The sequence below is a fragment of the Salvelinus fontinalis genome, chromosome 40 (genome assembly GCF_029448725.1).
Source record: "Salvelinus fontinalis isolate EN_2023a chromosome 40, ASM2944872v1, whole genome shotgun sequence".
NCBI lineage: Eukaryota > Metazoa > Chordata > Actinopteri > Salmoniformes > Salmonidae > Salvelinus > Salvelinus fontinalis.
The window spans coordinates 14,357,836-14,372,928 of NC_074704.1; the positions used below are offsets into that span (position 1 = coordinate 14,357,836).

General features: G+C 44.4%; 2 protein-coding genes across 2 annotated transcripts in view; one reads left to right on the forward strand and one right to left on the reverse strand.

The window, feature by feature from the left end:
• Positions 1 to 3,433, reverse strand: part of LOC129839058 (zinc finger protein OZF-like) — an 8,654-nt gene extending 5,221 nt beyond the window's left edge. Inside the window, exon 1 of the mRNA XM_055906326.1 lies at positions 2,843 to 3,433. Within this exon, the coding sequence (XP_055762301.1) occupies positions 2,843 to 3,209 (367 nt within the window). The 5' untranslated portion in view covers positions 3,210 to 3,433. The remainder of the gene's footprint in view (positions 1 to 2,842) is intronic.
• The window catches only part of LOC129839064 (zinc finger protein OZF-like), a 442,535-nt gene that overhangs the window by 225,678 nt on the left and 201,764 nt on the right, over positions 1 to 15,093 (forward strand). The gene's annotated exons all lie outside the window — the stretch shown is intronic.

The window sequence follows — 15,093 nt, forward strand, 5'->3', positions numbered from 1 at the left end:
GGCAGCGACCGGTTGAAGAGCATGCATTTAGTTTTACATGCATTTAAGAGCAGTTGGAGGCCACGGAAGGAGAGTTGTATGGCATTGAAGCTCATCTAGAGGTTTGTTAACACAGTATCCAAAGAAGGGCCAGAAGTATACAGAATGGTGTCGTCTGCGTAGATGTAACAGAATAACTTTAAACCGTCCCCTCGCCCCGACACGGGCGCGAACCAGGGACCCTCTGCACACATCAACGACGGTCGCCCACGAAGCATCGTTACCCATCGCTCCACAAAGGCCACGGCCCTTGTAGAGCAAGGGGCAACCCTACTTAAAGTTTCAGAGCAAGTGACGTAACTGATTGAAATGCTACTAGCGCGTACCCGCTAACTAGCTAGCCATTTCACATCCGTTACATAGAGGTGGATCAAAGAATCACCAGCAGCAAGAGCGACATCATTGATGTATACAGAGAAGAGAGTCGGCCCGAGAATTGAACCCTGTGGCACCCCTATAAAGACTGCCAGAGGTCCGGACAACAGGCCCTCCGATTTGACACACTGAACTATGTTAGAGAAGTAGTTGGTGAACCAGGCGAGGCAGTCAGTTGAGAAACCAAGGCTATTTAGTCTGCCCATAAGAATGTGGTGATTGACAGAGTTGAAAGTCTTGGCCAGGACGATGAATACGGCTGCATAGTAATGTCTCTTATCGATGGCGGTTATGATATCGTTTAGGACCTTGAGTGTGGCTGAGGTGCACCCATGACAAGCTCTGAAACCAGATTGCATAGCGGAGAAGGTACGGTGGGATTCAAAATTGTTGTTGTTAACTTGGCTTTCGAAGACCTTAGAAAGGCAGGGTCGGCTAGATATAGGTCTGTAGCAGTTTGGGTCTAGAGTGTCTCCCCCTTTGAAGAGGGGGATGATCGCGGCAGCTTTCCAATCTTTGGGAATCTCAGGTGATACGAAAGAGAGGTTGAACAGGCTAGTAATAGGGGTTGCAACAATTTTGGCAGATAATTTTAGAAAGAGAGGGTCCAGATTGTTTAGCCCGCTGATTTGTAGGGGTCCAGATTTTGCAGCTCTTTCAGAACACCTGCTATCTGGATTTGGGTGAAGGAGAAATGGTGGGGGCTTGGGCGAGTTGCTGTGGGGGGTGCCGGGGTAGGGGTAGCCAGGTGGAAAGCATGGCCATCCGTAGAAAAATGCTTATTGAAATTCTCAATAATAGTGGATTTATCGGTGGTGACAGTGTTTCCTAGCCTCAGTGCAGTGGGCAGCTGGGAGGAGGTGCTCTTATTCTCCATGGACTTTACAGTGTCCCAAAACTTTTTTGAGTTTGTACAACGGGATCCACATTTCTGTTTGAAAAAGCTAGCCTTAGCTTTCCTAACTGCCTGTGTATATTGGTTCCTAACTTCCCTGAAAAGTTGCATATCATTGTAGGACCCATATCTTCACCTAACAATAACATAAACCTACTGTATGACCCATACATTCACCTAACAACAGACTGAGGACTATAAATCATTTAATATTTCAAGTGAAACATGGAAACTTAAATGTCTTTGTCATGACATTTTATAACCTGATCACCAGATCATTTTGTGAATAATCCCACTAGACTACTCTGTAATGTGTTGTCATTCTAAATGTCCTGAATAAAGGAAAATAGCTCTGTGTGTTGTACAATAGCCTATCCATCAAGGAACAGTTCTCTACACATTATGAGCAAAGTATCTCTGTGTCCAGACAGACTAATGAGACACTACTGTAAATCAAGCAGACAATAACACATAAACATCAATTTGTTAGGGATGTTGGATCCAACGTGGAGCATGGCATAACTGTCTTTACCAGAGTAATGAACGAAGAAGCACATTGGTTGTTGTTGCATCGTGATGTTTGTCATTTGACTGTCATTCAGAAAATGATTTCCTGGATCAGCTGATGATAGTTGAACATGTGACTAACTAAACAGCCTCACTATTAAGAATGTGTAATTATTGAAGAACCACGTTAATGACAGTATCCATTTGGGTGTTGTCAATCAAGTTACGGTGACTCGGTTAGAACCATTGAATAGTGCGTACTCTGAAATGATTTAGGATCTGTGGCCATGAAAACTGTTTTCCAGCGTAATATAAGGCGACACTAAATGTTACGTAGTTAGAGAGCATTTCAGAGATCTGAAAACAAAAAACTGTACGAACAGGAAAATAACCTAAACCACAACGCCAAATCTACACTGGAGATATGTTACCAAGATGACATTGAATGTTCCTGAGTGACCTAGTTACAGTTTGGACTTAAATCGTCTTGAATGTCTATGGCAAGGCTTTAAAATGGCTTTCTAGCAACAACCAACTTGAGAGAACGAATGACTTTAAAAAGAATAATGAATATTCACGTGAAGATCTGTCGCCTATTGGATGACATCACGACTTCCCATCAAGCCAACTCCTTGAATACCTTACTATGACATCACTCACTCCTTCTAGTTTGCAGTTGTCTAAAAAAACACTATTTAGCTCAAAACATTTATTTGTTTCCCTTTAGTGTATTTTTACTTTACTGTATTTATATATCACTTTTCAACAGGAAAAGTTTTATTTTTAAATAACCGGAGGAAGTCATGAACATTCCTACAGTACAAAAACATATTCAAGTGTAGAATGCCATTTAAAAAAATCAAACATTTGTTCAACAACTGCAGAGTTTGTGCCCGTTTTATAAGATAGTACTCACTGTATTTACTGGTGTTAATCAGATCAATGTCCTTGTTTTATAAGATGGTACTCACTGTATTTATTGGTGTTAATCAGATCAATGCCCCTGTTTTATAGGATAATACTCACTGTATTTACTGGTGTTAATCAGTTCTCCAGGCTTCTCTTCTTCCTCCTCCTCTAATGTGACAGTAATCTCCCCCTCTTCATCCTTCATTCCAAACACGTCTTCATCTTCTTTCACGTCATTCTCCACTCCAAAAACTGCATCTTCCCCCTCCTCTTTCACAGTAACATCATCCTCCACTTTCACTCTTAAGGCGTCTTCCTCTTCTTTAACTGTAACATCTTTCTCTTCTTCTTTCACTGTAACAGCCTCACCCTCTACTTGTTTTTGTATTGTAACAGGCTTTTCTTCCTCCTCCTCTTTGACGAGAGTTTCTTTCTCCGTCCAGCAGACCTCTTCTTTATCAGGAGAGTAGCTTAGTGAGCTCATGGTCGGGGATAATAGCTAGTTAGCATTAGCGACTAGCCTTGTGCTAACTTACCCAGCCAGCTAGTTGACTTACAACGTAAATATTAAATTAAATGGGTTAGCTAGTTTTTTCCACATAAGTATGTTTAAATCATAGTGGCAAATAAACCACGAAATTGTCTAAAGAACTTAAATGTTCCGACTTTGTTGGCTAGCGAGCTACCAAGGTGGCTACAGGTGTTGAAGACGCGTTCCGTCCACTAGATTATACGTCACACTAGAAACATCGCCTGAAAGACACATATCGCCATCTGCTGTCTGGAGGGAGGAAACGCAGTTGAGGAGGGAAAACTTTTTTTCTTTCTTCATTGAATTATAATGTTATAAAGCAGTTTAGGGAAACGTTTTTTTCCTCTCTATTAAATAAGAATATTATATCAACACGTACAAAGAGCAACAAGTGTTGTTTGATTAGTTCAGATTTTTTTTGAGAATTTAAAACAAACTCAACATTTTTTTTTTTTACCTTTATTTAACTAGGCAAGTCAGTTAAGAACAAATTTTTATTTTCAATGACGGCCTAGGAACAGTGGGTTAACTGCCTGTTCAGGGGCAGAACGACAGATTTGTACCTTGTCAGCTCGGGGATTTGAACTTGCAACCTTCCGGTTACTAGTCCAACGCTCTAACCACTAGGCAACGCTGCCGCCCCCATCTACTCCACATCTCTATTTCTGATTCAGTCAAATAGCTAGATATCAAAATAAGCACCTAGTTATTGATACCCTTGATAAAGATGAGCAAAAATGTTGGAATAAAATAAATAAATAAACTTTACCGACTACCAGGATATTTTAGGCCAAAACCTGGTTACCTCTCTGCTAGCAGGCTGAAACTTGGCCATAAGTGGATCTTCCAGCAAGACACATCAACATCCACAAAGAAATGGTTCATTGGGAACAAAATCAACATTTTCAATGGCCATCTCAGTCTTCGGACTTGAACTCCATTAAAAACCTGTGGTTTGAATTGAACAGGGCAGTCCCATAAGCGCATACAAAATAAATCAAGGACCTGGAGAGATTCTGTATGGAGGAATGGTCTAAGATCCCACCCAATGTGTTCTCTAATCTCATAAAACATTTCAGTGTCGTTATCCTCTCAATGGGAAGGTGCTGGAGTATTGAAAACACGGGTGGCAATAATTCAGACCCTTACCTTTTGAGAATTACATGTTAAACTATATCTCTTTCTCTGAGCAATTGTATCAGTATAAAATAATATAATTTCCCTTTATTTTTGGTGTAACAATACATCATGTAGATGTATATAATGAACAGACTAGGTCTATACTGCTCCTACATGGTGTAACAATACATCATGTAGATGTATATAATGAACAGACTAGGTCTATACTGCTCCTACATGGTGTAACAATACATCATGTAGATGTATATAATGAACAGACTAGGTCTATACTGCTCCTACATGGTGTAACAATACATCATGTAGATGTATATAATGAACAGACTAGGTCTATACTGCTCCTACACGGTGTAACAATACATCATGTAGATGTATATAATGAACAGACTAGGTCTATACTGCTCCTACATGGTGTAACAATACATCATGTAGATGTATATAATGAACAGACGAGGTCTATACTGCTCCTACATGGTGTGACAATACATCATGTAGATGTATATAATGAACAGACGAGGTCTATACTGCTCCTACATGGTGTAACAATACATCATGTAGATGTATATAATGAACAGACTAGGTCTATACTGCTCCTACACTGTGTAACAATACATCATGTATATGTATATAATGAACAGACTAGGTCTATACTGCTCCTACGTGGTGTAACAATACATCATGTAGATGTACATTGCTCAAAAAAATAAAGGGAACACTAAAATAACACATCCTAGATCTGAATGAATGAAATATTCTTATTAAATACTTTTTTCTTTACATAGTTGAATGTGCTGACAACAAAATCACCCAAAAATTATCAATGGAAATCAAATTGATCAACCCATGGAGGTCTGGATTTGGAGTCCCACTCAAAATTAAAGTGGAAAACCACACTACAGGCTGATCCAACTTTGATGTAATGTCCTTAAAACAAGTCAAAATGAGGCTCAGTAGTGTGCGTGGCCTCCATGTGCCTGTATGACCTCCCTACAACGCCTGGGCATGCTCCTGATGAGGTGGCGGATGGTCTCCTGAAGGATCTCCTCCCAGACCTGGACTAAAGCATCCGCCAACTCCTGGACAGTCTGTGGTGCAACGTGGCATTGGTGGATGGAGCGAGACATGATGTCCCAGTTGTGCTCAATTGGATTCAGGTCTGGGGAACAGGCGGGCCAGTCCATAGCATCAATGCCTTCCTCTTGCAGGAACTGCTGACACACTCCAGCCACATGAGGTCTAGCATTGTCTTGCATTAGGAGGAACCCAGGGCCAACCGCACCAGCATATGGTCTCACGAGGGGTCTGAGGATCTCATCTCGGTACCTAATGGCAGTCAGGCTACCTCTGGCGAGCACATGGAGGGCTGTGCGGCCCCCCAAAGAAATGCCACCCCACACCATGACTGACCCACCGCCAAACCGGTCATGCTGGAGGATGTTGTAGGCAGCAGAACGTTCTCCACGACGTCTCCAGACTCTGTCACGTCTGTCACATGTGCTCAGTGTGAACCTGCTTTCAACTGTGAAAAGCACAGGGCGCCAGTGGCGAATTTGCCAATCTTGGTGCTCTCTGGCAAATGCCAAACGTCCTGCACGTTGTTGGGCTGTAAGCACAAACCCCACCTGTGTACGTCGGGCCCTCATACCACCCTCATGGAGTCTGTTTCTGACCGTTTGAGCAGACACATGCACATTTGTGGCCTGCTGGAGGTCATTTTGCAGGGCGCTGGCAGTGCTCTTCCTGCTCCTCCTTGCACAAAGGCGGAGGTAGCGGTCCTGCTGCTGGGTTGTTGCCCTCCTACGGCCTCCTCCACGTCTCCTGATGTACTGGCCTGTCTACTGGTAGCGCCTCCATGCTCTGGACACTACGCTGACAGACACAGCAAACCTTCTTGCCACAGCTCGCATTGATGTGCCATCCTGGATGAGCTGCACTACCTGATCCACTTGTGTGGGTTGTAGACTCCGTCTCATGCTACCACTAGAGTGAAAGCACCGCCAGCATTCAAAAGTGACCAAAACATCAGCCAGGAAGCATAGAAACTGAGAAGTGGTCTGTGGTCACCACCTGCAGAACCACTCCTTTATTAGGGGTATCTTGCTAATTGCCATTAATTTCCACCTGTTGTCTATTCCATTTGCACAACAGCATGTGAAATGTATTGTCAATCAGTGTTGCTTCCTAAGTGGACAGTTTGATTTCACAGAAGTGTGATTGACTTGGAGTTACATTGTGTTGTTTAAGTGTTCCCTTTATTTTTTTGAGCAGTGTATATAATGAACAGACTAGGTCTATACTGCTCCTACGTGGTGTCACAATACATCATGTAGATGTATATAATGAACAGACTAGGTCTATACTGCTCCTACGTGGTGTGACAATACATCATATAGATGTATATAATTTTACATTTACATTTAAGTCATTTAGCAGACGCTCTTATCCAGAGCGACTTACAAATTGGTGCATTCACCTTATGACATCCAGTGGAACAGCCACTTTACAATAGTGCATCTAAATCTTTTAAGGGGGGGGGGGGGGCAGAAGGATTGCTTTATCCTAGGTATTCCTTGAAGAGGTGGGGTTTCAGGTGTCTCCGGAAGGTGGTGATTGACTCCGCTGTCCTGGCGTCGTGAGGGAGTTTGTTCCACCATTGGGGTGCCAGAGCAGCGAACAGTTTTGACTGGGCTGAGCGGGAACTGTACTTCCTCAGCTGTAGGGAGGCGAGCAGGCCAGAGGTGGATGAACGCAGTGCCCTTGTTTGGGTGTAGGGCCTGATCAGAGCCTGAAGGTACTGAGGTGCCGTTCCCCTCACAGCTCCGTAGGCAAGCACCATGGTCTTGTAGCGGATGCGAGCTTCAACTGGAAGCCAGTGGAGAGAGCGGAGGAGCGGGGTGACGTGAGAGAACTTGGGAAGGTTGAACACCAGACGGGCTGCGGCGTTCTGGATGAGTTGTAGGGGTTTGATGGCACAGGCAGGGAGCCCAGCCAACAGCGAGTTGCAGTAATCCAGACGGGAGATGACAAGTGCCTGGATTAGGACCTGCGCCGCTTCCTGTGTGAGGCAGGGTCGTACTCTGCGGATGTTGTAGAGCATGAACCTACAGGAACGGGCCACCGCCTTGATGTTAGTTGAGAACGACAGGGTGTTGTCCAGGATCACGCCAAGGTTCTTAGCGCTCTGGGAGGAGGACACAATGGAGTTGTCAACCGTGATGGCGAGATCATGGAACGGGCAGTCCTTCCCCGGGAGGAAGAGCAGCTCCGTCTTGCCGAGGTTCAGCTTGAGGTGGTGATCCGTCATCCACACTGATATGTCTGCCAGACACGCAGAGATGCGATTCGCCACCTGGTCATCAGAAGGGGGAAAGGAGAAGATTAATTGTGTGTCGTCTGCATAGCAATGATAGGAGAGACCATGTGAGGTTATGACAGAGCCAAGTGACTTGGTGTATAGCGAGAATAGGAGAGGGCCTAGAACAGAGCCCTGGGGGACACCAGTGGTGAGAGCGCGTGGTGAGGAGACAGATTCTCGCCACGCCACCTGGTAGGAGCGACCTGTCAGGTAGGACGCAATCCAAGCGTGGGCCGCGCCGGAGATGCCCAACTCGGAGAGGGTGGAGAGGAGGATCTGATGGTTCACAGTATCGAAGGCAGCCGATAGGTCTAGAAGGATGAGAGCAGAGGAGAGAGAGTTAGCTTTAGCAGTGCGGAGCGCCTCCGTGATACAGAGAAGAGCAGTCTCAGTTGAGTGACTAGTCTTGAAACCTGACTGATTTGGATCAAGAAGGTCATTCTGAGAGAGATAGCAGGAGAGCTGGCCAAGGACGGCACGTTCAAGAGTTTTGGAGAGAAAAGAAAGAAGGGATACTGGTCTGTAGTTGTTGACATCGGAGGGATCGAGTGTAGGTTTTTTCAGAAGGGGTGCAACTCTCGCTCTCTTGAAGACGGAAGGGACGTAGCCAGCGGTCAAGGATGAGTTGATGAGCGAGGTGAGATAAGGGAGAAGGTCTCCGGAAATGGTCTGGAGAAGAGAGGAGGGGATAGGGTCAAGCGGGCAGGTTGTTGGGCGGCCGGCCGTCACAAGACGCGAGATTTCATCTGGAGAGAGAGGGGAGAAAGAGGTCAAAGCACAGGGTAGGGCAGTGTGAGCAGAACCAGCGGTGTCGTTTGACTTAGCAAACGAGGATCGGATGTCGTCGACCTTCTTTTCAAAATGGTTGACGAAGTCGTCTGCAGAGAGGGAGGAGGGGGGGGGAGGGGGAGGAGGATTCAGGAGGGAGGAGAAGGTGGCAAAGAGCTTCCTAGGGTTAGAGGCAGATGCTTGGAATTTAGAGTGGTAGAAAGTGGCTTTAGCAGCAGAGACAGAAGAGGAAAATGTAGAGAGGAGGGAGTGAAAGGATGCCAGGTCCGCAGGGAGGCGAGTTTTCCTCCATTTCCGCTCGGCTGCCCGGAGCCCTGTTCTGTGAGCTCGCAATGAGTCGTCGAGCCACGGAGCGGGAGGGGAGGACCGAGCCGGCCTGGAGGATAGGGGACATAGAGAGTCAAAGGATGCAGAAAGGGAGGAGAGGAGGGTTGAGGAGGCAGAATCAGGAGATAGGTTGGAGAAGGTTTGGGCAGAGGGAAGAGATGATAGGATGGAAGAGGAGAGAGTAGCGGGGGAGAGAGAGCGAAGGTTGGGACGGCGCGATACCATCCGAGTAGGGGCAGTGTGGGAAGTGTTGGATGAGAGCGAGAGGGAAAAGGATACAAGGTAGTGGTCGGAGACTTGGAGGGGAGTTGCAATGAGGTTAGTGGAAGAACAGCATCTAGTAAAGATGAGGTCAAGCGTATTGCCTGCCTTGTGAGTAGGGGGGGAAGGTGAGAGGGTGAGGTCAAAAGAGGAGAGGAGTGGAAAGAAGGAGGCAGAGAGGAATGAGTCAAAGGTAGACATGGGGAGGTTAAAGTCACCCAGAACTGTGAGAGGTGAGCCGTCCTCAGGAAAGGAGCTTATCAAGGCATCAAGCTCATTGATGAACTCTCCAAGGGAACCTGGAGGGCGATAAATGATAAGGATGTTAAGCTTGAAAGGGCTGGTAACTGTGACAGCATGGAATTCAAAGGAGGCGATAGACAGATGGGTAAGGGGAGAAAGAGAGAATGACCACTTGGGAGAGATGAGGATCCCGGTGCCACCACCCCGCTGACCAGAAGCTCTCGGGGTGTGCGAGAACACGTGGGCAGACGAAGAGAGAGCAGTAGGAGTAGCAGTGTTATCTGTGGTGAGCCATGTTTCCGTCAGTGCCAAGAAGTCGAGGGACTGGAGGGACGCATAGGCTGAGATGAGCTCTGCCTTGTTGGCCGCGGATCGGCAGTTCCAGAGGCTACCGGAGACCTGGAACTCCACGTGGGTCGTGCGGGCTGGGACCACCAGGTTAGGGTGGGCGCGGCCACGCGGTGTGAAGCGTTTGTATGGTCTGTGCAGAGAGGAAAGAACAGGGATAGACAGACACATAGTTGACAGGCTACAGAAGAGGCTACGCTAAAGGAAAGGAGATTAGAATGACAAGTGGGCTACACGTCTCGAATGTTCAGAGAGTTAAGCTTACGTTGCAAAAATAAAATAAAAGATCTGATTGACTAAAATGATATAGTACTGCTGGCTGGTGAAGTAGCCTGGCTAGCAGTGGCTGCGTTGTTGAAAGTGAAGCTGGCTAGGTGACCTCGACAATTTCTCTAAATTTCTCTAAACTACACAATTATCATGGATACAAGGACAGCAAAGACAACTAGCTAACACTACGCTAATCAAGTCGTTCCGTTGTAATGTAAGTTTCTACAGTGCTGCTATTCGGTAGAAGTTGGCTAGCTAGCAGTGTTAGCTAGCAGTGTTGGCTAGGTAGGAGGACGGCAGCGCGGCAGGCGAAAATAGCTGGCTAGCTAACCGATAATTACTCAAAGCTACACAATTATCTTAGATACAAAGATAGCAAAGAAAACTATGTAGCTAGCTAACACTACACAAATCAAGTCGTTCCGTTGTAATGTAATCGTTTCTACAGTGCTGCTAATCGGTGGCTAGCTGGCTAGCTAGCAGGGTTGACTACGTTACGTTAGGACGAGAATACCTGGCTAGCGAACCTCAGCGAACCTCGATAACTACACAATTATCTTTGATACAAAGACGGCTATGTAGCCAGCTAAGTAGCTAGCTAAGATCAAACAAATCAAAGATAGCAAAGACAACTGTGTAGCCAGCTAACACTACACTAATCAAGTCGTTCCGTTGTAATGCACTCGTTTCTACAATGCTGCTATTCGGTGGCAAGCTGGCTAGCTAGCAGTGTTGGCTACGTTGCGTTACGTTAGGACGAAAATAGCTGGCTAGCGAACCTCAATAACTACACAATTATGTTTGATACAAAGACGGCTATGTAGCTAGCTAAGATCAAACAAATCAAACCGTTGTACTGTAATGAAAATGAAAATCAGACCGTTGTACTATAATGAAATGTAATGAAAAGTTATACTACTATTCGGTAGACGGTGGACGTTTGCTAGCTGGCTAGCTGCTGGGCAGATAGCAGTGTGGACTACGATAGACGACGAAATACGATAATTACGCAATTATCTTTGATACACAGACGGCTATGTAGCTAGCTAAGAAGAAATTGCTAAGGTTGGACAAATTAAACCATTGTACTATAATGAAATGTAATGAAATGTAATGAAAAGTTATACAACCTGCAGAGCGAATGCAAATGCGACCGCTCGCTCCAAACCGGATGTCAGCAAGATCATATATAATGAACAGACTAGGTCTATACTGATGCTACATGGTGTAACAATACATCATGTAGATGTATATAATGAACAGACTAGGTCTATACTGCTCCTACATGGTGTAACAATACATCATGTAGATGTATATAATGAACAGACTAGGTCTATACTGCTCCTACATGGTGTAACAATACATCATGTAGATGTATATAATGAACAGACTAGGTCTATACTGCTCCTACATGGTGTAACAATACATCATGTAGATGTATATAATGAACAGACTAGGTCTATACTGCTCCTACATGGTGTAACAATACATCATGTAGATGTATATAATGAACAGACTATGTCTATAGTGATGCTACATGGTGTAACAATACATCATATAGATGTATATAATGAACAGACTAGGTCTATACTGCTCCTACATGGTGTAACAATACATCATGTAGATGTATATAATGAACAGACTAGTTCTATACTGCTCCTACATGGTGTAACAATACATAATTTTTTGTAATAGTGTGCCTTCTTGTTCTTTAACAAAGCTTTTGTTTTTGAATGCAGCAATTCAACCATGAAGGCCTGATTTCACACAGTCACCTCTGAACAGTTGATGTTGAGATGTGTCAGTTACTTGAACTCTGTGAAGCATTTATTTGGGTTGCAATCTGAGGTGCAGTTAACTCAAATGAACGTATCTTCTGCAGCAGAGGTAACTCTGGGTCTTCCTTTCCTGTGGCAATCCTCATGAGAGCCACCCATACCTTGTCACAACACAACTGATTGGCTCAAACGCATTAAGAAGGACAGAAATTCCACAAATTAACATTTAACAATGCACACCTGTTAATTGAAAATAATTCCAGGTGACTACCTCATGAAGCTGGTTAAGAGAATGCCAAGAGTGTGCAAAGCTGTCATCAAGGCAAAGGGTGACTGCTTTGAAGAATCTCAAATATAAAATATATTTTGATTATTTTAACCTTTTTTTGGTTACGATATGATTCCATTTGTGTTATTTCATAGTTTGTCTTCACTATTATTCTACAATGTAGAAAACTGTCAAAATAAAGACAAACCCTTGAATGAGTAGGTGTGTCCAAACTTTTGACTGGTACTGTATGTAAATGTGATATTTCAGTTGTTGTTTTTGTTACATTTGAAACATTTATAAAAAACTGTTTTTGCTTTGTCATTATGGGGTATTGTGATGTCATTATGGGATATTGTGTGTAGAATGATGAGGGTAAAATATTGATAATCCATTTTAGAATAACGTAACAAAATGTGGAAAAAGTGAAGGGGTCTGAATACTTTCCAAATGCGCTGTAAATATAGGGGCAGTAGTTAGTGACATCACTTCATGAAACAGGAGGTACAAATATATAACATAGGTTCACAATATCAACATTCAATGTATCAAAATATATGACCAAGCTGGAAGTGTAAACGCCAGCCCAGCCATAATCCTAGAGGTTCACTGATGATCAATCTCCTCCTTCACATCTGACTCCTGATGATCAACCTCCTCCTTCACATCTGAATCCTGATGATCAACCTCCTCCTTCACATCTAACTCCTGATGATCAACCTCCTCCTTCACATCTGACTACTGATTATCAACCTCCTTCACATCTGACTCCTGATGATCAACCTCCTCCTTCACATCTGACTCCAGTGATCAATCCAGAGCGTCTTCTTTTTTGGGGAATCCCAATGGACGACGTCATCGAATAGACCGTCATCACCACCACCGCCCACAAGTTAATTGTCATTCAGGTTATCAATGGGAAGAGCATTAGCAATATATTCTGTCTGGTTACTTGTCTCGTTCAAAGGATTCACATTGGCAGGTGCACAGGGAGGAACACCATTAAAAAAACTCAGTTGATCTTAAACTGCGGAAACACTTTTGGAAGTCTTTAACTGCATCAAAGTCTGTGGCCTGTGATGTTGGGTCAAATGATAGTCCCTTATTATACAAGAGACAAAATTCACAAATTCTACAGCACAACGGCAAAGTCATGTCTTCAGTGTAAAACTAACAATGACTCAATAATCCTTCTGAGAATGTTATGATGTCATAACGTTATGGGCGGAGTTAGAAAGTTGGCTGTCAGAAGTACAGTTATACAATGTAAAATTACTTTTAATCTGTCTGTCTGCATATTTCAAGACATGGCATTTGAGGGTGCAGTGAGATACCCGATAGTTGGACGATACCGCTCGTCAATCATCTTATACTTATACTTAAAAACTGGAAATCAACCAATCCTCCGTTGTTAACGCAACGGAAGGTAAAATGCTTTATTATCTAAAATGTAAAGTGCTGGGCGACGGAGAGAAATAATATGGTGCTGTTTGGGGCCATGTGGCGGAGAGTGATGCAGGCCCTGGAGATGGAGGTGTGATGTAGTTAATGGAGATGGAGGTGTGTTCTAGTGGGTCTGGGCAGGTGTGATGTAGTTAATGGAGATGGAGGTGTGATGTAGTTAATGGAGATGGAGGTGTGTTCTAGTGGGTCTGGGCAGGTGTGATGTAGTTAATGGAGATGGAGGTGTGTTCTAGTGGGTCTGGGCTGGTGTGATGTAGTTAATGGAGATGGAGGTGTGTTCTAGTGGGTCGGGCTGGTGTGATGTAGTTAATGGAGATGGAGGTGTGTTCTAGTGGGTCTGGGCTGGTGTGATGTAGTTAATGGAGATGGAGGTGTGTTCTAGTGGGTCTGGGCTGGTGTGATGTAGTTAATGGAGATGGAGGTGTGTTCTAGTGGGTCTGGGCTGGTGTGATGTAGTTAATGGAGATGGAGGTGTGTTCTAGTGGGTCTGGGCAGGTGTGATGTAGTTAATGGAGATGGAGGTGTGTTCTAGTGGGTCTGGGCAGGTGTGATGTAGTTAATGGAGATGGAGGTGTGTTCTAGTGGGTCTGGGCAGGTGTGATGTAGTTAATGGAGATGGAGGTGTGTTCTAGTGGGGGGAGATGACTGTCACAGGGGGAGAGGGGGAGATGACTGTCACATCGAAAAATGAAGAAGAGGATGAAACTGGGTATCTGGTCCCGGTTTCCCAAACGCATCTTCAGGCATCCGATGGTTCTAACGATGGAGGTCCGTGGGGCGACGCACAATTGGGCTAGCGTCGTTCGGGTTAGGGAGGGTTAGGGAGGGATATCCTTGTCCCTTCGCGCTCCAGCGACTCCTGTGGCGGGCCGGGCGCAGTGCGCGCTAACCAAGGGGGCCAGGTACACGGTGTTTCCTCCGACACATTGGTGCGGCTGGCTTCCGGGTTGGAGTCGCGCTGTGTTAAGAAGCAGTGCGCCTTGGTTGGGTTGTGCTTCGGAGGACGCGTGGCTTTTGACCTTCGTCTCTCCCGAGCCCGTACGGAAGTTGTTGCGATGAGACAAGATAGTAATTACTAGCGATTGGATACCACGAAAATTGAGGAGAAAAGGGGATAAAATTTATTTTATTTTTATTTTTTATTATTATTTTAAAAAAGAATACTCATACTAATCGCACTATTTGTGATGTTAATTGAGTATATATTCTGTTTATTGGTCATAGTATGATATAGTTAGTATGCCAAAAGTTCCCGGATGTCGTACTAAATTCGCCAAAATACGAAGTATACATGCAGTACTTTAGGGCACATAATGCAAATCTTCAGGAAATGGTTGTGGCTTCAACGTTTTCAGATTTGAAGAAAATGGGGGAAAATAAATAAGTCCAACGAGAAATAAATAAGTCCAACGAGAAATAAATAAGTCCAACGAGAAATAAATAAGTCCAAAGAGAAATAAATAAGTCCAAAGAGAGAGCGGATACAAATGAACTGCTTTAAATAATTATGACAAATGTTGAGCAATGCATTAAAGTAATGACTTTTCAAGTAAGTAACCTTACACGTTATGTTAGCTACACTATCCTTACAAAACG